Genomic DNA, 25,651 nt, shown 5'->3' with positions numbered 1-25,651 from the left:
GTGGTGGTGGATGGCGAATGGTTTAGACCATTTCTTTCCAGTTACAAGTATAGAGCCCTGAGGCTATCCTGATGGGAGAATGGACGTGACAACTGATTGCATGTCTGTGGTGAACAGAAGGTGGCTAGAGCCCACGAACTGGAAATTCTGAAACTGACATAACACGTTAGAAGAATCACGGATGTAAGTGGGAAGGGACTGGACAAGACAAGAAAATCATGTTGAGGTAGGAAGAGATAAGTTCTGTGGGGGAGGAGCAAGCAGAAACAATAGGTCCGCCTTGGCAGTCTTGTTTGTGGATTTTGAGGAGAAGGTAGAAGCAGGCTTTGCGGGGTTAGCAGATTGTAAGCTTGGAGGCAGTGAGGTGGGGAGGGGGGACATCACCAGTTGAAACAAGAATAGTGACTGTTTGTGGACAGAATAGCCTGATGTTCCATGGTGGGGTCATGGTCCAGGAAGATTTAGGAGGAAGTATCTGAGAGCTGGTGTTCAGCCTCTGCAAAGTAGGGGTCAGTATGCCAGACAGCCACAGCACTATGCTTGTCATCAGGCTTGATTACAAAGTTAGGGTTGGATGTGAGAACCTGGAGTGCAGTCAGTTCAGACAGAGATAGGTTGGAATGGGTAAGGGCGGGGTCAGAGAAATTGAGGCGACCAATGTCAAGCCAGTTCTCGATGAACAGGTCGAGTGCAGGTCAAAGGCCAGAGGGAGGGGTCCAGGTGGAGGGAGAGTGTTGGGAGCGGGTAAAAGGGTCCATGGCACAGAGGTGAAGGCAACGGAAGAAAAGTTCAATGTCATGTTGTGCCCAAAATTCATGAATGGGGTGGGGGCACAGAGGGATAAAACTGAGGCCTTTGCTGAGTAAAAAATGTTCAGCATTCGAGAGTGGACAGTCAGAAGGGATAGTAAACACATGACAGGAGGTGGGGTTGAGAGAGGGGATGGAGTCAGAGGGAAGGGGAGAGGAGGAAGATTCCAGAGGAGCATGGGTATCTATAAGTTGTTGCACCTTGCATGCCTTGATGCCTGCAAGGAGAAGTTTCTTGTTAGAATGTCAAATGAGCTGGAGGGTGCAGTGAAAACTGGGGGCAGGGCAGCTCTGAGCCAGGGTGAGGCAGAACTGATAGAGAGGTTGAGAGTGTGCACGTGGTGATGCATGGCACTGAGTGTGGATCTTAGGATTCGGCGAGAGCAGCTCTCTGAGGAACGTTGTATGTCACAGAGACATCTGTGATCCTGGATGGATTCAAAACACAAATGCTGAAACTTGAATTATAATCCACGTGGGGTGAGTCTGAGCCAGAGGCAGTCACTGAGGAATGTGATGTTGATGTGGAAGCAGGTTTTGGCAAAAACCTTGTGAAGCACAGGAGCGACAATGAAAGTAATCTCGGCAAACAAGTAAAAGGGTTAGAATAGAAATCCTGTTGGAGGGAGGAGCAGAACTTCTTCAAGGTGGCATACCTGGAAGAGATGTGGCAGAGTTAAACACTAAAACAAAAAAAAACAATGAACTGCAGATGCTGGAAATCAGAAACAAAAACAGAAATTGCTAGAAAAACTTAGCACGTCTGAGAATAATGGCTACGTGGGTAAATTATTAGTGTTAAAAAAATGCAGAGGCAAACTTCATATTGTGATCAGAGCTCCTCCTTTGTGACACACCCTGTGATGCACTGAGCTCTTGGTAGCAGGTGACACTTGCTGTATTTATTATTGAGGGATGTAGAGTGCCAAGCAACACAGGACAATTTCCTGTCAGGCATCTAGCCCTATTTCTCTTCTATTATCAACGGCTGCTGAAATTCAGTTGTGTAACGCAGCTTATACTGTATGTATTGGCCCTAGGCACGACATTAACATCCAGCATCTAATTGCCCAGTAGGATGAGCATTTCTTTCCATTTACCTGCCTGAAGAAGATTTATCAATTGTTGTAACTCGCCGCCTTCAGAAATGATTTTCTATCAATATTGGATGTTCTAAAGAATATTGTATTATGTGCTGGATTGCGGGACATTTCTGCACGTGAATATTGTCATAAATTTTAAAAGTTTTGAGAGTTTTGAAATTTGGTACTGACGTGGGGTATAGAACCGTGCTCGAGAGGCAAGCATTTTTTATTTCCCTTTAAAGAATGTTTTGTCTTTTTTAACTTTATTGAAAATTGTTTAGCTTTCCATCAAGATAATGCTGGTGAAATTGGTTCTTTTTAGTTAATCTTAGTTTTAATATTTTTCCCATGGCAATAGGGGTTACCACAGAATATTTGTCTAAGGTTGTAGCCTATATGTCTGTGAGTTTGAAGATTGTTGGTTCAAGCACAGAACCTAGACTGGCAGTTCAATGGAAGACTGCGGCATGGCATATTTTTGGTGAGATGACAGACAGTGAACATACTATCGCTTGACAGAAGAACTGGGAGATTCTCCCTTGTTGTCCAACGCATCCCTCAACCTACATTACTGAAACAAATTAAACAGGTTATTTATTGAATGGGTTTCTGTAGCCACTTTCTCTAAGCAAATAGTTAAAAGATGTTTAATGAGGTGCTTTGGACATTGTGTATGAAAGATGTTATTTAGCCACAGGTACTTGGCGGTCCAGAGTCTGTAGAAGATGACATGGTGGTCAAATTAAGAAATTTGAGATAAGGAAAAGCAGCATAATTTATATCTCATTGATTTGTACAACTGACTTACAGATGATTTGGCAGTAACTGAAATGTGTTGTTTTATACTGTTCCATTATGCACGACACTTTTAAGATACTAGCCATTGTATGCTCTGTGACACTGCTTCCCAAACCTTCACTTGGTGTGATCCCACTCCATTCTCTCAGACTTTGTGATCCCAGAATGGGAAGGTATGAGTATTGTTGAGTGGGGTGGGTGCCCTTTATCTGCCATGGGATGAGTTTTGTTGAGTGTGGTATGAAGTGTTTAAACTGCAGGATTTTCCTTAGAAAAACACATTACTTTTCATAGGTAACAAAGTGTGGAGCTGGAGGAACGCAGCAGGCCAGACAGCATCAGAGGCTTTTATGCAGCAGCAGTGAGACCACAAAGATTGTCCATTAGGCCATACTCACCATTGGAAAGAGATATGAGAATTTAAAGAGGCCTTGCAACTGTTAGCATTCAGTTTGAGCTCCACATCTGCAATTGCTACCTTATTGCAGGAGCTCCTGACCCCAAAATATCATCTTGTAACCCCACTGGAGGTCGGGACCCATAGTTTGGGATTACATAGAACATAGAACAATACAGCAAAATACAGCCCTTCGGCCCATGATGTTGTGCCAACCTATTCTTTTCTTACTGGTAATACTGACCTTATTTACATCTTAAATTTTCTTTGCAAGTTTCTCCTTTAATTGGCAGATCATTTCCCACTGTAGTCCAAGAGGTAGAAATGTTCCATGAATCAAGTAGGAACTGGGTCATCTCTTTTAAGGAATAGCAGTTGGAGTCATTGTTAATAACCTGAAGGCCAGTTTGATAAAAGTTTTTTTCGTGGATAACACTTTTCTGTATTTCATTGTTTGGAGTTTTGTAATGTAGCTGGACATGGAGAGTCTGACTGAAATGCCCACTTATTTCCTCCTTACTTGTTTCCCCCTTTCTGTTCATGCTGATCCATGCATTGCTCAATATGCAACTGGAGCTAAGGAGAAGGATTGGCTGCTCCTGGGAATGACTGCTATTCCTGTGATTTGTTGACAGGGTGCCACATTTTATCCCAAGAAACTATTTTTGACAATGTCCATCTTTCTGTCTTTCCATGTGACATTCTGTTCAGCAGTCAGTTGCTGAGGTTGGTCAAATTAAAGGCACTTGGAACTTGATTATCTAAGATTTGAGTCAGGGATTGATATGAGTCATAGGTCAGGGCCTTCTTATGTGATTTTTTTTTGTGTGTTAATGGGTACAGTTTGCGCTTTTTTGCATTATTATTAATCTTTCTTTTTTTGTTCACACAGGTATGGCCTCACAGGTTTTGGTCTGCCCACCACGCATTTATCAAACTCAGACAAGTGCCTTTTGTAGTGTGAAAAAATTGAAAGTCGAGCCAAGTAGTTGTGCGTACCATGAGAGAACTTGTCCGCGTACTTATGTGAACGGACGGAACCTTGGAGTTGCCCACCCATCACATGTAGTTAATTCTTCCTTTCAGTTGAAGAATTCCATTGGGAGACCTCGTGGACAGAATATTGTGGTGGCAGCAAGTGCCATTGCATTGAACCCATCTTGTGCCACCAAGGTCACAGCAGCGCAGGCGCAGCAGCAACCATTGGCGGTGGCACCCCAGGGCGAGAGGCCAGGTAGCAGTCTAACCTCGCTAGAGAGCTACCAGAAATGTGGACTGAAGAGAAAAAGTGAGGAGCTGGACAATCGAGGTAGTGCCATGCAGATTGTGGACGAGCTGTCTATAATGCCGGCAATGTTACAGACGGGTGTGGGGAATCCGGTCACTGTGGTGACTACTGCCTCAAAGCAGAACAGTGCGAGTGGTGATGGTGATTACCATCTGATGCAGCATGAAGTTCTGTGCTCAATGAAGAACACATATGAGGTCCTTGACTTCCTTGGACGTGGGACCTTTGGCCAAGTGGTGAAATGTTGGAAGCGTGGGACAAACGAGATAGTGGCGATAAAGATTTTGAAAAATCATCCCTCTTACGCACGGCAGGGGCAAATTGAAGTCAGTATCCTGGCACGACTGAGCAACGAAAATGCGGATGAGTTTAACTTTGTGCGTGCCTACGAGTGCTTTCAGCATCGGAATCATACGTGTTTGGTGTTTGAGATGTTGGAACAGAACTTATATGACTTTCTAAAGCAGAACAAGTTTAGTCCATTGCCCCTAAAGGTGATCAGGCCAATCCTCCAGCAGGTGGCCACTGCACTGAATAAACTAAAGAGCCTTGGTTTAATCCATGCAGACCTCAAACCGGAGAATATCATGCTGGTTGATCCCATCCGGCAGCCTTACAGGGTGAAAGTAATCGACTTCGGGTCAGCCAGCCACGTGTCCAAAGCTGTGTGTTCCACATATTTGCAATCGAGGTACTACAGGTGAGTGAATGTGTCTGTGAACTCTCAGCTGATCGAACCAGGAACCATTACAGACTGAACACATTAAAACAGGTTGAAATCATCTAGATTTAGTTTTATAGCCCAGTATATGATTCCAAGAGATAGAGAAAAAAGAAATGGATGGCTGTATGACATTCTTGAGTTTTGTAAAGATTTTGATTGAAGTTTGTACTGAGTTTGCAATGGTCCTCCAGTTTGATTAGGGTTGCACTCTTCTTTCCTATAACCCTCTGCACTGATTGATTTGGAAGTGACAGATTTCTCTCCCCTGTGTTTACACATCAAATTTGAATTTCCTGGCAGCAGCTGGAGGAGTTTTTTACCCCCTGCTCATAATGGGTGGATCTGAAACTGCAGTGTTTCTCAGATATATTTCTATGGGGAAAAAAATCTGCACTTTGGCATCATAAAGACTGGACAAGTCAGGTTTGCATGAAATGAGCTGATTTGGGCCTTGGGGAGTGGGTAATGATCGTAATCCAACTATACTTGTGGCATTTATCTCCGTGCCATTGGGAGTGGTGGAGTTTTGAGATGAAAATTGAACCCATCAGACTGAATTGCCAATTTTCAGGATTAATATATCTGTTTATGGATCTTCAAACTATACTGAAAATTGGAATGGAATGACAGTGCTAAGTTAACAGTTTAACTGGTCTACCAGTGCCTCAGAAAAAGTGGATTTTCGAATTGTGCTTTTTTTCCGCACACTGTCACCCAGGACAAAAATATAGCAAGAGAAGACTAGCACAGAGGGATTTGTTGTACATTTCACTCTAGTTTCACTGATGTTAAAATGATGAGGAGGGGATCACATTTTTTTTAATAGGAGGCTGCTGAAGAGGTGAAGATTTAGTTTTGAGATGTACTGTCGGTGGGATGAGGCAATGACTTTCTGTATTATGGAGGGATTCCCAGGAGTTGACGATTCCTTGCAGCACTGTGATGTTCTTGGCACTGATGTGGAAGTTAAAAAAGAAATTCCTGGAAAACAGCTACACAACACTTTTCACCTGTGCCAGCTAACCTCTCAATGTCAAATGATTATATTTAGAGAACTGAGAGTCTTAGCCACTCTGTCCATCCATCCATCCAGTTTATCTCTCCAAACAATTTGGGTGCCACACTTGAACATTTCTATACAGTGTATAAAAAAGTACAAGAGAGAAGAAGGGAAGAACCCAATCCTTTCCAGCAACGTTCTTCTAATTTTGAGGAGAAGCCATAGTTATACAAACAACTGTAATCTCCAGATGGCTTTCTCCTTAACTTCAGGATTTGGCATGTTCACCTTAGCTTAATTGTGTACCCTTAAAGAGTCACGCAAAATGTGATGTGTGCATGACATGGTATAATAATGCAGACTTCACTAAACATAGTATTTTCTTACTAACTGAGCAATGCTTTGGAATATGCAGTATTCCTAGCAGTGTTTATGTAGTTGTCCATTTGTATTTTTGCTTTCTGTTGGGATAAGTTGAATTTGGGGAACTGGCCATGGCCACAGTGGGAAGTCCGTGCTTTAGTTCTATGTGAGACCTCAGGATTGTCTCTCCCTAACAATATGTTAGTGAATTTTTTTGGTTGCAGAGAATTTAAAGAGGAGATGCTGAGAGACTGTGAGTGCACTAGATTTTGTTTCTCTTGAGTGAGACTTTTGGGTGCGTAAAAAATCCAAAATAAGTGAGTCAACAGCTAAATTGATGTTTGTGGGATCTTCTTCCTGTGTGCTAACCGGCTCCACTTTCGTCACACAAATCACTGTATTTATGGCACATAAGCACTCTGAAATGTATCTGAGAGGCATGAGTAGATGATTTATAAATCTATGAACAAAAACAAAAATTGCGGTAAAAGCTCAGCAGGTCTGGAAACATCTGTGAAGAGAAAACACTTCCTGAAATGTTAATTCTGATTTTCTTTTCACAGATGCTGCCAGACCTGATGAGCTTCTCCAGCATCTTCTGTTTTTTTCCTGATTTGCAGCATCCGCAGTTCTTTCGGTTTTTGTAAATGTGTGTTTCCTTCTGAATTTTTACGCTGTGATTGATTGACTGGAAATTTTAGGAATGGAATAGGAGTTTTGACAATATGCAACATAGTTGGGAAATGCACCACCAGTAGGAAGGAATTTCCTTGAAAAAGCTTTAAGAATTAAGGAGATATACCTGTCCTGAGACACGGGCAAAGTTTCTGTGCTAATATGGTCATAATGCTTGCTACTCTGCCCACTAAAGCACTTTTTTAAACTTGAATTTATAGTTCAAATTTATAATTTAAATTTATCCTGACCTCAGGATGTCCTGAAGCACTTTGTAGCCAAGTCTTTCCTTTTTATATCTGAGAGAGCAGACAAGGCTTTGATTTTAGGTCCCGATTGTCTAATCTCGAACAGGAAACTCCTGTTAGTCTGATGTCCATCAGCCAGAACTGATGATTTCAATTCAATGTCACCCACGATTGACCTACTTTCTACGCACAGGTTTGAAGAACTTGGTAAGCAAACTGTGTTGGAAGTGTTGGGGAACTCCTGGTGTGCTTTCAGATAAACTGCACATTTTCCATCGTTGCACCTCAGTGCATGTTATGTAGTGTCACAATTAACTTGGGAATGGACAAGCTGCCCTGTTCAGATTATTCTGCCTGCATTTGAATTTGCCCTTGGTGAACTGGAAAGTTTGTACAGGACCTGGCCCTGAATGTTCAAGCTGCATTATACTGATTGCTGCTTGTAATAACCTTCCTTTTGAAGGTGAGAAAAGTGATTTACGTCAAGTGACTCATGCAGTGAAGTCGTTATGCTCTTACGTCACTAAACAATAACACAACATATCTCTGACCATTAAAACCTGTATATCCATCCTGCAAGGACAAATAAACTGCATTAGCTCCTGCACAATCAAATGGCTTGTAATTGTCATTGCAGCCTCCAATCAAGGTAAAGGTGGAAGCAGAATTCTGTCAGCTTCTGTCTTCATTTTATGAAAACAAATTTTCTTTTAGAAGCTTGTCACAGTCCCTCAAAACTGTCCAACAAAGAGTGTCTGAACTGTTGCCTTGTGGGCCACATACTGTATCATGGAATGGAGTACCAGACTTGCAAAGTTTAATTTAACATGCCCTTCATTTCATATATATATCCCGAGTTGTTTGAACTGACAGATCAGGGTGTCTGGCCTACAATTGGAGCAGCCCCTTTCCAACAAAATTCAAGCCAGTGACCTAAGGTGTAGTAGTTCGAAGGCAACTCAATTGTTTGTGCATTGTGGACAAGGTTCAGGAAAATTCCAGTGGCACAAATATTAAAAAGGTTAAATGTTTGCCAGCAGTCTGTTGAAGGAACTGGATGAGATGGATGTTTTTGTCCTCCATTACTGCAGTTTCTGTCCTATTAGGATTAAGTCCCCTCACAACTTGTTCTTCATCAAGGTTTCAGGGCTCTGGTCACAGTTTCTCGTAAATCAAAAGTCATGTTTTTCTTTTATTTATTCATTCACAGGATTGTGTGAGTCACTGGCTAGGTCAGCATTTATTGCCTGTCTCCTAATTTTTGTTTGGTTAATAGTGATGAACCATCGTCTGAACTGTGGACTGTATGTAAACACCTTTGGAGTTCAGGATATAAGATTTTTCAATTGCCTGCTAGTTCCAAACGTGTGTATCTCAGCCTCAAAAACTTTGTACTTTTTTACAGTAAATTTTAATCCATCCCATGTCAAAAACTTTGGTTTCTCGCTGGTTATGTCACACTGGCATTGCTCATCCTCCAGTAACTGGTCTCAAATTGTTGCCCATTATTGGTGAAGTTTGACAACATGAACAGTTATTGGATCTTCTAGGTCCATCATTACTGAGCCTGAAGCTGTTTTCATTTCCTGCAACACCACCATTCAGATTACTCTTCCACAAAACTCAGAACTGTGTCAGGTTGCTGTGTTAGAAATTTAACCACTTATGCAGGTGAAAGAAAGCTGTTGTTTTATAGGAGTGAGCGTTAACCCAACTTTCAGTATGTGGTTGGCCAGATGGAGGTGAGTGATTGAAGAGGGAAATGAGAATTGTTAGCGTGTTACAATGTAGTTTGAATATGAAAGCATGATCAGCTTTGCAGCTGATTTGAATAACTAATGGCTTTTATCAGCTTGGATATCAGCCTTTATAAACCAGCATTTTCCATTTTATGGAAGTGTTCTGAAAGATCTCCTGAGCTGATTTAACAGGAAGTTTAAATCCATTTTTACTTAATCTTTTCAATGTATAAGTAAGGTAAAGTTGCCTAGTCTGATCAGACCATAAGGCTGCTCTCTTGCTAGAGAAAGACAGATGGTGGTGTTTTAACCTGAGGATCACCTACCTTGGACAAGGGGAAAGGTTGAGGAGGAGAGTCCTTCATGGTAACCTCAGCCAGTATGGGAATTGATTCCATGCTGTTGACATCACTTTGCATCACAAACCAGCCATCTAGTCAACTGAGCTAACTGACACCCCCACTCCCCCCAATCTATAAAAATTAGCAATTGAAGTTTAACCTTGCAGTAGTTTTGGGTTGAACTGTTGATCTGTATTGTACAAAATGGGGGGACTCAGCAGAGGGAGAGAGAGTCTCGTGATGCCACCAGGTTCAAGTTTTTATTGGGAAAGATTTTAATTTTGGTTATATTGACACTTGATGTTTAAATCTTTCTGCAGTATTTCTTTATTCAACCTCCAGACACTCCCAACTTCTGAATTTTTATGTGAATACCCTTTTCATTTGCAAAATGCCTTGTAAGTGAAATGTTCTGGAGCAGTACAAGTGGAGATCCAAATTATTTCATTTCCAGTTCTCTACAATTGTTAGGAATAAGCACTCTTGCCTGTTTGTTTTCTCCAAACCATCACTGCTGAAGAGTGTTTATGATTGTCCCTGTTCCACAGTCTCACTGAATGGTATAGATCAAGCCCAGACCTTCCTTTATTTTTAGTTTGTTAATGTACCATAATGGATTGACCAACAGGGTTTGCTGCAGTAACTATAATGGATGGTGATGCTGGATTCTGCCTTCAGCATTCAAGGCAGTGAGTGACAAGCAGCTACTTCAAAAGCAAAGCTGAACTTGACTAATGGAAAGTCATTTGACTTCTCGTGATTCAATGTAATCACATTGAGTGTTGTGCAAAACATGTTTGTAAGGAGATTGCATGAGCCCAGCAGCTAGCAAACCAATTGAAAGCAGATCTAGTAACTGAGGGCAGTTTTCTGATACCTCTATATTGGGAGATTCTTATTCACCTATCCTCCTTCAGCCTGCATTTGCCTTCAAGGAGCTACTTTGAAATCTCCACCTAAAAGTACTAGGTATTCGTTAAAATCTATTTTTTCATGAAATTTCAGGTTTTAAAGATACTGGTCCAGATTTTTCAATAGCTAGATAATTATCACTTCAGCAGAAATGGCAGTTGTCTTTTGGGATTCTGTGGAATCCCCAGTTGTAGCAAACTCCGAGGGACTTGCCCAAGGAATTGAAGATCCCAATGGGCAATTCCCCTGTGTCTGGAACCCGCTGGAAGTATCCGTTTCATTCGGAGAATTCAGAGAGTTCTACTGCAAATATGTTTTAAGGAAAATTTAGACTATTAAAAACCTAAATCTTGGGTAAGGACCCTTCTAAAGTGACCTTCCTAACTTACCATTCACACACCCCTATCTATGTCTTCTCCAGATTCCTTCCACACCCCAAACCCTACCTCTAGATCTGACATTCCTCACTTTCCCCTCTGGAACAGGACAACATCCACTTTACGCAGACTTTGACAGCCCCATCCCCTCTCCATCCCAATCTACCACGAACACTCAATCACTCAGTTGGCACCTTACTCACTTTGCGCCCTAGCATTGTACTTCTTACCCACTGGGCACCTTCGCCTCAAACTTACCTTATATACGTAACCTTCCGTTGGCGCTGTCAAGTGGCTGTATCTTTAAATATTATGGCAACTACTGTCATGCAAAAGGGAGCATGGTTTGCATTCCTTCAATTATTCTCTACTACAAGGATACAGTTCAATTTAAGTTATGTTCCAGAGTTCTGCAGGATCAGAATTTTCTGTCAGATATGCAGAGCTCTTCTTTTCAGGTAAAAGTAGAAGGAGAGTGGCAGTCTGTCTATGGTCATATTTAGCTAACCTAGTGGGATGGATTTTATGAGGAATGTCAATCTGACAGGTGATTGCCACTCCTTAGAAAATCCAATCCACCAGGATAGCTGAGTATTGCCTTAGGTTGTGGATTTGATCATAGAGTCATAGAGTTGTACAGTACGGAAACAGACCTTTCAGTCCAATTCGTGCATGCCGACCAAATATCCTCAATTAATCTCGTCCCATTTGCCAGCATTTGGCCCACATCCCTCCAAACTCTTCCTGTTCGTGTACCATGACACATGATCAAGAATTGTAAAACCAATCAGACAGGCATGGAATAATCTCACATCAGGCAAAGTTGTTTCCAAGAATTACAAAATTGCAGTTTGTTACCAACTTTCATTCAATTGATTTTCTTATGAATCCCAAAGAGAATTTGACCCATGCTGACCTATAGGATTCTGCGAGTAGAGTAATTTCTAAGCAGTTTTTAAAAGCCATAATTCACAGTGTTGGTTCTCAGTCCATGAAGTGTCAAATCTTCCAGTAACACTCCGCTACCAAATTAGGTTTGCACAATATGCAGTGAGATTTTTCCAGCTGCCCGCAAACTTAAGAGCTGCAATGTTTCACCTGTTCATCCTCAATTTAATTGTTAAGGGATGATTTAGGTTCCCCCACTTCTCTCTGCTTTAAATCCCAGAAGTGTTTTCAGTCCCCCACCCAACCTCAACTCTTTATACTTGATTGTGTATCTCCCTTGTGTCATTTCATGGATTTTGTACATTGAGAAATTATAATTGCGCAGAAGAGCAAAATTTTTATTCTTTGAAGTATCTCCCGTTATGAAAACTAATTTCAAGGATAAAATTAATTTAGATTTGTAGGCGAATTGAAAAACATCTCTGGCATTCTTGTGAATTCAACCAGGGTATTCCTACCTAACGTCCAAGTGATAATTTGCGAAAAGGGCTATGAATGTTGTCTAGTAAACAATGTGTAGTTACAGAAGCTGTAAGCTTCCCTGAAATATAAACCACTCCAGAGGTTCTCATTCCAAATCTGTAAGCAATCTTGTCAATGTGATAAAATCCAAACCAGTATCTTGAAGACAGAACTGCACTGAACAGTTCAATTTGAAAATGCACATCAGCCTTCAAAACCATGAATGAAAGTGGATCAGTAACAGATTGTACAAAATCTTATTTGTCCCTCCTCATTTTCTTCATCTCACCCTTCCTCCCTGTTTGTCCTCTACATTGTGCTTTTCTCCTCTTGCTTTATTTTCCTGACTTCAACTCTCCCCACCGTGCTTTCTCCCCTTTTCCCTTCCTGCCTTTTCCCCTTTTAACATGCTTTTTCCTGCACTATCATCCCTCCCTTACTTTACTACTTTCCATTTCTCTCTATTCTTTGCCTGTCTCTACCTACTTTCTTTCTTTCCACTCTCTCCCTTCCCCTTTCCTTCTTGCCTACCCAACTAGCCTTCTTCCCCTTTCTTTCCTCTCTTCCATTCCCTCTGAAGGAGTGCAGCACCGTTTTTTCAGGTACAACCTTAAATTGAAGCCTTGTTTACACAGGGTAGTGGAGAAGGCATTTGGTACGCTTGCATCCATCAGTCAGTGCATTGAGTATAGGAGTTGGGAGGTCATGTTGCAGCTGTACAGGACATTGGTTAGGCCACTTTTGGAATACTACATTCAATCTGGTCTCCGTGCTGTGGGAAAGGTGTTGTTAAACTTGAAAGGGTTCAGAAAAGATTTACAAGGATGTTGCCAGGATTGGAGGGTTTGAGTTAAAGGGAGAGACTGAATAGACTGGAGCTATATTCTCTGCAGTGTCGGAAGCTGAGGGGTGACTATAGAGGTTTATAAAATCTTGAGGGGCATGGATAGGGTGAATAGCCAAGTCTTTTTCCAAGGATAAGGGAGTCCAAAATTACAGGGCAGAGGTTTAAGGTGAGAGGGGAAAGATTTAAAAGAGATCTAAGGGGCAACCTTTTCATGCAAAGGATGGTACGTGAATGGAATAAGATGCCTGAGGGAAGTGGTGGAGGCTGATACAATTACAACTGTTTAAAAGCATCTGGATGGCTATATGAATGGGAAGGATTTAAAGGGATTTGGGCCAAATGCTGGCACATGGGCCTAGATTTATTTAAGATATCTCATCAGCATGGATGAGTTGGACCGAATGGTCTGTTCTCATGCTGAATGACTCTGATTATATCGCCTCATTTTTCAATTAATTGCATGAATGTCATTTTGGTATTCCAACAAAAATTTAATCCTGAAGCAACATGGTTAAACATAGGTTATCTCCATTTATTTAATTACTGTTTGTGGGTTCTTACTGAGTGTAAAATGGCTGCTACATAACCACAGTGACCATTCTTCAAAAACTTCCTGGTTGTGAAGTGCTTTGGTGCATCCTGGCGTTGTAAAAGCTGATCAGATCTTTTCTTGTCTTCAATTATTAGTGAAAATGTTTAGTTCAGGAAGGAGTTGCTGCCTATATATTTCACAGCCTTTATGGTTATATCACAGCTGGAGTATTTTGTCCATTCTGGTCATCACAGTTTAGGAAGGACACAAGGGTCCATCAGAGAGTGTGGAGAAGACTAAACAGTGTAGTTCCAGGGATAAGGGAATTTAGCAACCTGTTTGACTGGTTGATTGACAGGATAAAGCTAAATAAATTTATGACAGTTCTGGATATGGTAGGCGAGGAAAAATTGTTCTTGTTAGCTGTGGACTAAGAGACACAGATTTAGGGTTTTGAGCAAGAGGTATGGGAGAGGAGAGTTGGGTGAGAAAGTATTTATCATGCAGTCACATGTAATAACTTGACTTGCTGCTCATGAGGGTGACAATCAATGATTTCACAAACAAAATTAGAAAGGCACCTGTACCAAATAAACTTGTTGGGTAATGGGAATAGGACTAATTGGATTGCTGCGCAGGAATAAGCATGGACTTTTTGAGCGGATGGCCTCTTTCTGTGCTGTTGCACTCTACCCTGCATCCATATCTAGGAAGGGACTTCTGCGGCTTCCTTCATGCACCATGGCAATAGGCAAGAAAGTTTGTTGCCTGTTAACTAATTCCTTCAAACTTTCTTCATCCCAACCTTCTGCAAGTATGCTGCATCACATTTCTTCCATCCTTTCCAACAACAATTTGCAGTTCTATGGAAAATCTAAAGAGCAGCCTCCCTGAAACTGAACAAATTTGAGTGCTTATTGTTGCCAAGAAAAAGAAGAGTTAAGAGAGAACTTGTGGAGGCTTAAAGCATTATACAAGGTTTTGAGATGGAATGTGTTGACAGGCTGGCTCTATCAGTTTGCAAATTGGCAATGCTGGGGCACAAGCTCGGGATTATTACCAGATGGGCAATACAAAATGGAATGCTATTTCATAATCGCTGATTGAGGCTGTGATTAGAATATACTTTCAAACGATCTGTATATGTATTTTAGACGTATTGATTTTGAAGAACGTTTAAAAATGGGTTGAGAATAGCTTAGTGCCATCCTTGCCTACCCCTGTGCTGTACCCCTGTGCTGTAATTGCTATGGTTCTGTGGTCTCAATTTTGAAATTACTGCATTACTTTCTATTCTAACATGTTTTCTAGACTTCCATCTGTGGGAAAATATACTATACCTTTCCCAAAATTCCTAAGTCAAAATCCAAATCTTAGCTAAGTTATCACTTCCTGACTGTCGTTGCCTTCCATTTTTTAATCTTGTTTGCATCCAGCACTTTGGCCCTTGCCTTTTAACCTTGATTTCTCAATTACATGTGAAAAAGGTTAAACCAGAATTTGAATTTGTGAGCCAAATTGTAATTCTCATAACATGCCAAGCTACACTTAACCTTACTTATGTTAGCAAATCAGCCAGAATCTAATTGAATGGTGATGAAGGCCTCAGGGGTTCAATGGCCTATTCTTGTTCCTATTATTTCTATGTTATTCTCACCATGTCTCTGTCTACCTGAGTGTTCAGTGATTATATATTATTTCCAATCCTGTGTAATGTCTTTCAGATATCAGTATGCCTGAAGCTAAAAAGGAAAAAAAATTGAAGCTTCTAAATAATGCATGATTAATCTATACTTAGTCTATGATTTTAATTGGATAATGCTTATCTTTTCAACAGAAGTTAGCTATTTGGTTCATCACACGTGCTTGTCTATCCAGTAAAATCACAGGTGATCTTCTGCCTCAACTTCACTTTCATGTCCTATTTCCATTTCCCTTGATTCCCTTAGTGTTTAAGAATCTGTCATTTTGATCTTGAATGTACTCAATGACTGAGCATCTGCAACATTCTAAGGTAGAAAATTTCAAAGATTCACAACCCCCTTGAGTGAAGAAATATGGAAGATCATGTGTTAGTATACTCACTTAGAAAGTAGGCATTGTTTACCTGAGGGGGTGGCATGATACCAGCTGCATAAAGGTTTTTTGACTTTGAAGCCCCTTGCAGTAATATCATGGAACTATCCCTTTCTGGGTGTAAAAGCATATAGTAAGTGAAGTTGGATAGATTGGAAGATAAAGTGAAAAAGTTGGAAACGTATGCAAAGAAGCGTGTGGAGTTAACCAGCTAGCAATAGGTGGTAGAATTTATGAAACAGTCTTTTGAAAAATATTCCAGTAAGATTAATATGTCTCTGAATATTAGTATTTACTCTTAATGTAAAAGAAACAGTTTTACAAAGAAGCCCTAGCCTGAAGACAGTTCTGGACTTTGCCTTCTCCTCAATTAGTTGTCTTGAACTCTAACTCTTGGGTGGAGGCACAAAACCACGTGACAAATGAGAACTTTGCTTTATTAGATGTGTGACCTGCCTCCCAGTTATTTTTCTGTGCAGTAGTTATGAACTTTGGCAGTGCCAAGTCCAAGGCAGCAATTGGTATTTAATCTCAATAATTGATTGAACCTCAAAATGGAATGTAAACTTAAAAAAAACAAAAATCAGCACTTAATTGATCATGACTGATTAGGGATCGTCAACATGAATTTCTGCAAGTGAAATCACATCTCACTAACTTGATTGAGTTTTTTGAAGAAATGACAAGATCGATAAAGGCAGAGCGGTGGACATTGTCTACATGGATTTCAGCAAGACATTCAGCAAGGTTCCGCTGGGTAGACTGGTTAACGAAGTTAGATTACATTGAAATCTAGGCTGAACTATCTATTTGTATGTAAAATTGGCTTGAAGGTACGAGACAGAGGGTGCTGGAGGGTTGTTTTTCAGACTGGAGGTCTGTGACCTGAGGTGTGCTGTAAGGATTGTTGCTGGATTCAATGCTTTTTATGATGTGAATATAGCAGTAACGTTAGTAAGTTTGCAGATGACACCAAAATTCATGGTGTAGTGGACAGTGAACAAGGTTAACTCAGAGTGCAGTGGGACCTTGATTAGATGGTCTGATGGACCAAGGAGTGGCAGATGGATTTTAATTTAGATAAATGTGAGGTGCTGCATTTTGGAAAGGCGAATCAGGGCAGGACTTATACCACTTAATGGTAGGGTCCTGGGGAGTGTTGCTGAGCAATGAGACCTTGGGGTGCAGGCTCATAGATCCCTGAAGGTGGAGTCACAGGTAGACAGGATAGTGAAGAAGACATTTGGTACACTTGCCTTTATTGGTCAGTGCATTTAGTATAGGAGTTGGGATGTCATATTGCAGCTGCACAGGACATTGGTTAGGCCACTTTTGGAATACTGGTGTGCAATTCTGGTCTCCTTGTTATAGATCATGAGGGGCATGGATAGGGTAAATAGGCAAGGTCTGTTTCCCAGGGTAGGGGAGTCCAAAACTAGAGGGCATAGGTTTACGGTGAGAGGGGAAAGATTTGAAAGGGATCTAAGGGGCACTTTTTCACGCTGAAGATGGTGCATGTATGGAATGAGTTGCCAGAGGAAGTGGGGAGGCTGGTACAATTACAACATTTAAAAGGCATCTGGAAGGATTTTGAGGGATATGGGCCAAATGCTGGCAAATGGGATAAATTGGACCGAAGGGTCTGCTTCTGTGCTGTATAACTCTATGATCCTTTGAAATATATCTGTGGGACATGCAGTTTGAACTCTCTGGATTAGGCACAATAAAATGAGAACGTGCATTTTGTATAATGCAAATGTGGCCTTTTTTCTTACATTGAAACTGTTGCAAGTACAATAACGCTGTCCTCTCAAATCCATCCATCTTGTTTTACCAAATAAGTACAAACAGTTTTGAGCTATGTGAAGAATTCATGAAACAGATGCTTTGGTAGCACTTCTCTGTGGCGTCTTGAGCAACCCTGTAATTTTCCATTATTTTCCTGGTGAAAAATGAACAGTCCTTTTCTTGCTGTCAAAGCACGCTAGATTTTCAGGGATGTAAACCGGAAGAGTTCTATTTCCATCGTCTGGCCAGCTGGCTGATTTTCTCAGTGCTTCAAAACTTTTTCATTTTAGATGCTTGCAGGTATGGTTCTTTGAACCCAAGTTTGAATTGTTGGAGCATGACATGCTGGCTTAAAATAGAAAGCGGTTGATTGTCAAGCTATGAGGAGCAGTAGGGGGTGGGATATGATGTTGTTCTTTGCTGTTTGACAGCTGGTGAGAGTGGCTAGCTGGAAAGGTGAAAGAAGCCAGAAGTAAATACTGAAGTGCTCTTTAACATGCTCAAGGTCGAGTTGTTTCATAATGAGCTTGAGTGCACGTAAGATTGTGAGTGAAAGAGAGAGAGGTGATAAGAGTCCAGAGCATGCTGATGTCAATATAGTTTGCAAATTGTGTTGTACTTGGTTTGACCTCCCAGCATGCGAGTCAGTAGATAAAAACCAGGAAGTACTAGAGAAACTCAGCAGGTCTGGCAGCATCTGTGCAGGGAGAGCTTCTTTCTACAGATGCTGCTAGATGGCTGAGTTTCTCCAGTGCCTTCTGTTTTTATTTAAGATTTCCAGCATTTGTAGGAATTTGCTATATTTTCGTGTGTTACAGTTAGTGTTTCGAGTCCAATAATCCTTCTTCAGAACTCTTCTGACTTTCTCCAGCAATTTCTATTTTTGTTTCAAACTATATTCTCTGTCTATCGCTGTCCAACTGAAGTCCAGGGCCCGTTATGACCATAAGCGGAGAGGAACAGCAGATTGTGGAGAATTTCACTGCTCCCGAAATTGGGCATTTTGCTACCAATTCTATTCCGATTGCGTGACTCCCTTTTGCAAATCTGCCATCCTGATTAAAAATTGTTGAACAGTGCAAATTGTGAATATAATAATCACATCTGTACACTGGGAGCATGTTCCAAGACAATTAGGTAGCTCAAGGATTGGTGCGACTGCTAAATCATTCATTTGTGTTCACCATTTCAATCCCCTTATTTGTTACCAACTTAGAGTTCACGATGTATAAATATTCACAGAGTATGCTCTGAAAATGAATATGGAGGCTTGTGATTAGACTCTTCAATGAGCAACATTCAGTTCAAATTCTAACGACATATTTTAGCAGAGTATTAAAACATATTCAAAAGAATTGCTTTTTAAACTGACTCTACTGAAACGTTCTAAAATGAGTTTGAAGTGGGGAATGAGAGAAAAATGGTTTAAAAGATATTGACTTAACATAATCAACAGAAATATTGGAACAGAGTAGTGGGGAGTTTCTTTGAGTAGCAGGGGTATATACCCTCATTACAACTGAAAATAGGAGGTTGGTTAGCTGAATGGCTGGTTTGTGATGCAGAGTAAAGCCAACAGTGTTCCAACAGTCAATTCCAACAGCTGAGGTTACCATGAAGGACTCTCACTCTCAACCATTCTCCTTGCTTGGTGACCCTTTGGTTAAAACACCACCAGTCATAAATCTGCCTAATGAGAAGGCAGCCGATGATCTGCTAAGACTATAGCAACTTTACCTTTTACTTGGAAGTACTGGAACCTAAAGATCTACAGACCAAGAGCTGGAAAGTGGATTAGGCTGAAAGCTCTTTCCCAGTTGGCGCAGACACAGTGGACCAAATGACCTCTTTCTGCACTGTAAATTTTCTGTCCTTCTAAGTCTTTTGCCTGCAGTATGATGATCAGCTTACTAAAAATGCAAATGAATTGCTAGTTGCTCATTAACTGAGTTGCTGAACTGACTTTCACTGCAGCTTTGTAAAAGCAGCATATTTTTACTGAAAATGCAAAAATAACCTCTTCACTATTTACATTTGTAATGGTAGAACAATACTTAAAAATATTATTAATGCCTTGTGTGATCACCTCTGTTTTAAAGTACAGAAAGCAGTCTGCAGAACCATTAGCTTAGTTGTAAAATGACCAAAGTGAGTGGACAAGTGAATAACCATAATGATAAACCAAAGATTTACACTAATAAATTACTCTACCTTGAACTGGTGGAAAATAACATAGCCCTGTCGGTTGTGCTATATTTGAAAACTAGTTATCCTGACACAGATCTCTTGAATACTAATCTGCTGCAGTGTTTCATTGCTGCAGTTTCATTGTCATGGCTTTATACAGAATGGTTCAAAGCACTTTCAGAATTGGACTGGGACAAAAGAAATTTAAAACTATCGGTTGACCTCGAACAGACCTACCAATCAAGAAAATGTTACAAGAAAACTATCCACGATTCTGTTATTTCAAATCAGTGACTAGTTCTTCCTTTCTCATACACCCCTTTCTTTGAATCTGAGTTTGAAATTGACATTTGCTCGGAGTTTATTGCATTCCTAAACAGACTGGAACTGTTTCCTCTGCACATAGCGTGACAAAATAAGCCAATGATCAAAAATGCTTTTCATCATGACAATGCGAGGAATTATAGGCAAGTTGTCCAATTGACAATTTATGATACGTTAGCTTTCTACATCAAACTGACTTGAAAACGGTTCTGCTCCTCACTGGAGGCTGAAAGTATTACTCCAGTCATGTTCTTCCTTACGGATCTATTCCTAGGTCAGCTCTAGTTCTGCGGAAACTGTATTAACCTAGCTTTGCATTAAAATGAGATGCACTCTCCTATGTGATATTTCACTTTATTAATAATGTGTGTACACTGAGCCCTAGAGCCCATGTATTGCATGCCAATTTGGATGTCTGAGTATGTGCATGCATTCATGTTCACTCTGATGTTTTCTTCTGCCATTCATGCTTGGAAATGTCACTGATTTGTTAAATAATGAACAAAGCTAATAATGGGTGGAATATTTGAACATGACTGAAGCTAACAGTGAAAGGAGAGGGCAGAGTTTAGAAGTAAAATTGTATAACAGCTGTTGTGAGGGCCTGCAGTCAGGAAAATCACTGGATGGTCATCCATATGGTACAAGTGAATTGTACCTTGGTATTGTTATGAGGTTTAAGCCTATTTTTATCGCTGTAATATTACCTAATCTGCCACAGCTCATCTGCTGTTGAAGTCCTCAGTCAGGACTTTGACTATTACAGAATATTCTTGGCTGCTTCCACCATTTGACCCTGAGGCTTGATAAGAAGGGAGGAGGGTTAGGATAAGATTATATCAAAAATAAGTTGGAATGTGGAGTAAGTAGTTAAGCCACGAACTTATTGATTGATGAATTAGGCTCAGGCGACTCAGTGACCTATTTACGTTCCTAGTTTGTGTATTTGTATGGGAATCGGATCTGATGTGAATAAGGGGCATGGACAGCAGAATTTTGCATGACCTCAAGTTTATTGAGGATAGAAACATAAACAGAAGTTGCTGGAAAAGCTCAACAGGTCTGGCAGCATCTGTGAAGAAAAAAATCAGAATTAACGTTTTGGGTCCGGTGACCCTTTCCCAGAACTGATGGTAGCTGGGAAAATGTCGGTTTATATGCAGAAAATAGGGAGGGGGATGGGGTAGGGAGTAAACGACAGGATAGAGCCCGAAGAGAGAGAAGAGCAGTTAGATAGACAAAGGAGTTGATAATGATCTGGCTAGGAGGGTGAATAGTTGTTAATGGGGACGGTTAGTGACTAACAATAGGTATTGTGTAATGGCAGGCTATGTGTTAACAAGGCCTGGTGTGTGGGGTAGGGGGCTAGGACATGGGAGAGTTTAGGCCCTAAAATTATTGAACATGATATTGAGTCCAGAGGGCTGCAGGGTCCCCAAGAAGAAAATGAGGTGTTGTTCTTCCAGCTTGCATTGAGCTTTGCTGAAACACTGCAACAAGCCAGAGACAGAGATGTTGGTCAGGGAACAGGGAGGTGTGTTAAAGTGACAGGCAACAGGTAGCTCAGGGTCTTTTTTGTGGGAAGAATGTAGATGTTCTGCGAAGCGCTCACCCAGTCTATGCTTCATTTCCCCAATGTAGAGGAGACCACACTGTAAGCAGCGAATGCAGTACGCTAGATTCTGGGGAGTACAGGTGAAGTGTTGCTTCACCTGGAAGGTATGTTTGGGCCCTTGGATACTGGGGAGGGAGGAGGTAGATGGGCACATGTTGCACCTTCACCAGTTGCAGGGGAAGGTGCTTGGGAGCTGTTGGGGGAGGGTGTTGGAGGTGAAGGAAGAGTGGACCAGGGTGTCCAGAGGGAGATCTTAAGCTTTTTCAGCAACGTCTGTTTTTGTTCCTCATTTACAGCATCTACAGTTCTTTCGGTGAGGAACTTGAGGAGAGTATGTCCTTTCCGCTCTGTATCTTTCTAACTTTTGTAAACCTCTTTGCCTCTGCACTTTGCTGTATTTCTTTAAAACTGCAAACTTGACATTATCCCCCGTGGAAACTAAACTAAAACAAAGAACTGAGGATTGAATGTGGAGAAACTCAGCAAGTCTGACTGTATCTGTGCAGAGAAAGCAGAGTTAACTTTTCATGTCCAGTGAACTTGAGTTCTGAAGAAGTGACAACGGACTCAAAACATTAACTCTGCTTTCTCTCCACAAATGCTGCCAGACCCACTAAGCTTCTCCAGCAGTTTCCGTTTTTGCGTCATCCCACGTGGATCAGTGTCAGTTTTTGCTTTATATTGTCCAGTGAAGCATCTTGGGATATTGAGATGTTTCATAGTTTTAAAAGCGTTGTCTAAATTCAAGTTGTTACATCATTATGCAAGTCATTTCTTCACATTCAAGATCATAGACTACTCCTGTAAACAAGGCCATGCTCTGCACAACTTGGAGGGCAACTATACATGTTGCTGAAGTGTTTTGAGGTTTGCTAAAGTTACTTGGCTTAAAGTTTGCTGTTACTTCCAGTATCTGGAGAGACTGAAGAAGCTTTTATTTGTTTTCCTAAACCAAAGAAAAGGAAAATTTAATAGTAGTGTTCAACATTAGGAGGGGTTTTGACTACCTGACCAAGTTGACAGTGCCAAACTGTCAGGCTGGCTAGAAACTAGAGGACATCACTTTAATGTAATTGGAAAAGAACCAAAAAGGAAATTATGCTTTTCTTAGTACAGAGAGTTGTGATGGTCTATAAGGGTGCCATAGCAACATTCAGAAAGGAATTGGATGCATACTTGAATGGAAAATATTTACAAGGGACGTAGTAACAGGAGTAGACCATTGATCCCTTGAGCCTGCTCTGCCAATCTAGAATCTGCTTATCTGATCATCTACCTCACCAGCATTTTCTCAGACTATTATCATATCCCTTGAAGTCATTATTATCTGTAACTCTATTGATCTCTGTCTTGAACATACTCAATGACTGTGCTTCCACAGCTTCTAGGATGGAGAATTTCTTTTTAGTGAAGAAATACCACCTTTTCTGCAAATTCCAGACAACTCAACCAGGAAACATCCAAACCTTTTATGAATTTTGAAGGCTTTGGTGAGATCACCTGTCACTCTTTTACACACAAGACAGTACAATCCCAGTCTCATCAATTAATGCTCAGTTGGACAGTCTCGCCACTCTGGCAGTCAGTCTGGTAAACCTCCACTGCATTTCCTTGAAAGAAAGCATAGCCTTTCTTGGGTAAGGGTATGAACACTGCACACAATACTACAGATAGCTGTCACCAAGGATCTGACCAGTTGAAGCAAGATATCTTTACTTCTGTACTCAAATCCCTTTGCAATACAGCCGGGACAGGTGCTTGTCTCTTTATGTATTATATATTTCTAAGGATCTATGGAAATGCAGGTGTATAAAAGATCTAAAGAGTCAATTTCTGGTAACCATTCAGTGCTTTACAAAGAAGCACAATGGATAAGCACATAAGTTGAAAATTTGTCTTAACAATCCTTTTATCGGAATAATAACACAGAAGATTCACTGTTTTACCAATATTAGCATGTTGATCTGCCATTATTTTCCAGATGCCAAAACTCAAATGGCATGTTAATCAACCTTTTACAGCTTAAACAAAAGGTTTCTTCAAACATGAGAAACAAAAATGATCTTTGTAATACAAAAACAAAATACTCCAGTTGTTAGAAATCTGAAATAAAAAGCTGAAAATGCTCAGCACTACAGGAAACATCTGTGGAGGGACAAACTGTGTTAACACTTCAGGCCAATGACTTTCCTCAGACCTCTGTATATAATGTTGCATTAATTAACTATCCAAATCAGGAATGAAATACAGGGTCAAATATGTTTATTTCACACTTATCCAATATTTCACAGTTGGTTGACTGGATAAATCACATAATTGCCTCTTATTTAAACTGTTAACGACTAATCAAATAAATAATAAGCAGTTAAATGAACGATATTAATCATCAACTGATTTGGTCTCATTATTCTCAACATATCAAAAATAATAAAGGCAATTCTCCCATTGTTTCTATTATTTATTGGTCATCCCTCCCAAGCATCTGGAGAGGCTGATTTAGGTTCTGAAGATTTTATGACATGAAGAATATCTGGTTTTGTGTTGCTAGTTTGAGTCATGGCTTGTTCTTTCCATGACTTTTGCTTTTCCTTTTCATTTTCTTTTTAGTAGATCTCAGAATGCTGAGATCTGTCACACAGAATTTGCCTCTGTCTTATTTATTCCAGGGCAATGGTCTCCCAGGAGTAGATGTCACTGTTGTATTTCTTCATTTGGTTTTCAGCGCATCCTCAAAGCACTTTCTCTGTCCTTTTATGCATCTGTCCTGATTAAGTTAAGAAGTTGAGTGAGATAAAGACCTGCTTTGAGAGACAACAAGGTGCAGAGCTGGATGAACACAGCAGGCCAAGCAGCATCATAGGAGCAAAAAGGCTGACGTTTCAGGCCTAGACCTTTCGTCCCCCTCCACCCACACATCAACAAATACCGGTCACGTTTGGACATAGAGCAGTTTTTCTGCTGCCTCCGCCTCCCCTCCACCACTCACACCTGCTTTGAGAGCCTGAATCTCAATATCTGGATTATATGATTAACCCAATGAAGCTGATGATGGAAGATCATAGCCTCAATGTTTGTGGTACTTGCTTATGAGAAGACACTGATGTTGGTGCGTATGCCCTCCCATTTGATATGTATGATCTTTTGCAGACAGTATTGATTGCATGACCCTAATGTGTTGAGGTACCTCTTTATATTGTACATGTTTTAAACTTGCATGGTACACCATGAGCTTGGTTTCAATTTTGATATTGTGTCCTTCACACTCTCCCTTCCTCAGTTGGCCAAAGGCTGCAGCAGCAGATTACAGGTGATTTCTTCGTCAATTTCACCTTTCTGTGAAAGGTAATTTCCAAGGTGCTGGAAACGTTCCGCGATTTCTGAGTACTTATCATGTAGCATAATCAGTGGAGCTGGCACTGGTGCATGTTCATTTGGAGCTGATAGATGGAGGACTTTGGTCTTCTGAATATTAATTATAAGTCTCAGTAAATATATCAACAGTTCTCTGAAGATCTGTTTCCAGTAGCATTATCTGTGCATTACAGCTTAATGACTGAATGTGAGGTAGTCTTAGTTTTTGTTTGGAGTCATTTGATATTAAATAAATGGTACACAAATTCAATATTGCTGAAAAAGACACGCTTTGTCAAAGTTTTTCATCTTGCGCTCATCAGGACTATTTGCAAGAATATCATTGCAAAGAAAATCAACTTTTTTATACTGAACAAGAAGAGAGGGCTGATTAGTTGGCCTGTTGTTTGGTAGAGGCATTGCCATTGGAGAATGTACCAGTTCGATGATGACTGGCAGTTATCTGTCAGTCTTTGTTTAAATTTTAGCCAGATAGGGAGTCTGATTGGTCAAGGCTTTGCCCTGAGGAATAGACAAAAGGATGGTTGTTGCCCATTTATTGAAACAGGAGCAATGTATGTGCGCCTTCTTTTTGTCTGTAAAAGCAGGGTTCTATATATTGATATATGTAGCTTCCACTATGAACCTGAGTTACAATCTTAAATTAGTGTTATCAGCATAATTCTCAGCGCAATCAGGATTATTGAGCAAATATTGTCCAATTGGGAAATCATATCTGAAGTTGAACATTGTTTAGAGTTCTGC

The 25,651-nt window shown here is 40.6% G+C and overlaps 1 protein-coding gene across 2 annotated transcripts in view; it reads left to right on the top strand.

The window, feature by feature from the left end:
• LOC109911671 (homeodomain-interacting protein kinase 3) overlaps positions 1-25,651 on the top strand; it is a 166,737-nt gene that overhangs the window by 37,230 nt on the left and 103,856 nt on the right. For both annotated transcript variants that reach the window (XM_048606953.1, XM_048606952.1), the window contains exon 2: positions 3,982-5,077. In XM_048606953.1, coding sequence (XP_048462910.1) covers positions 3,984-5,077 — 1,094 coding nt within the window. In that variant the 5' untranslated portion in view covers positions 3,982-3,983. The remainder of the gene's footprint in view (positions 1-3,981; positions 5,078-25,651) is intronic.

This window comes from Rhincodon typus, chromosome 17, assembly GCF_021869965.1.
Source record: "Rhincodon typus isolate 14 chromosome 17, sRhiTyp1.1, whole genome shotgun sequence".
In the NCBI taxonomy this organism is placed as follows: Eukaryota; Metazoa; Chordata; class Chondrichthyes; order Orectolobiformes; family Rhincodontidae; genus Rhincodon; species Rhincodon typus.
The sequence above is the reverse complement of the archived record's forward strand: the minus strand, read 5'-3'. Positions and strand labels throughout refer to the sequence as shown.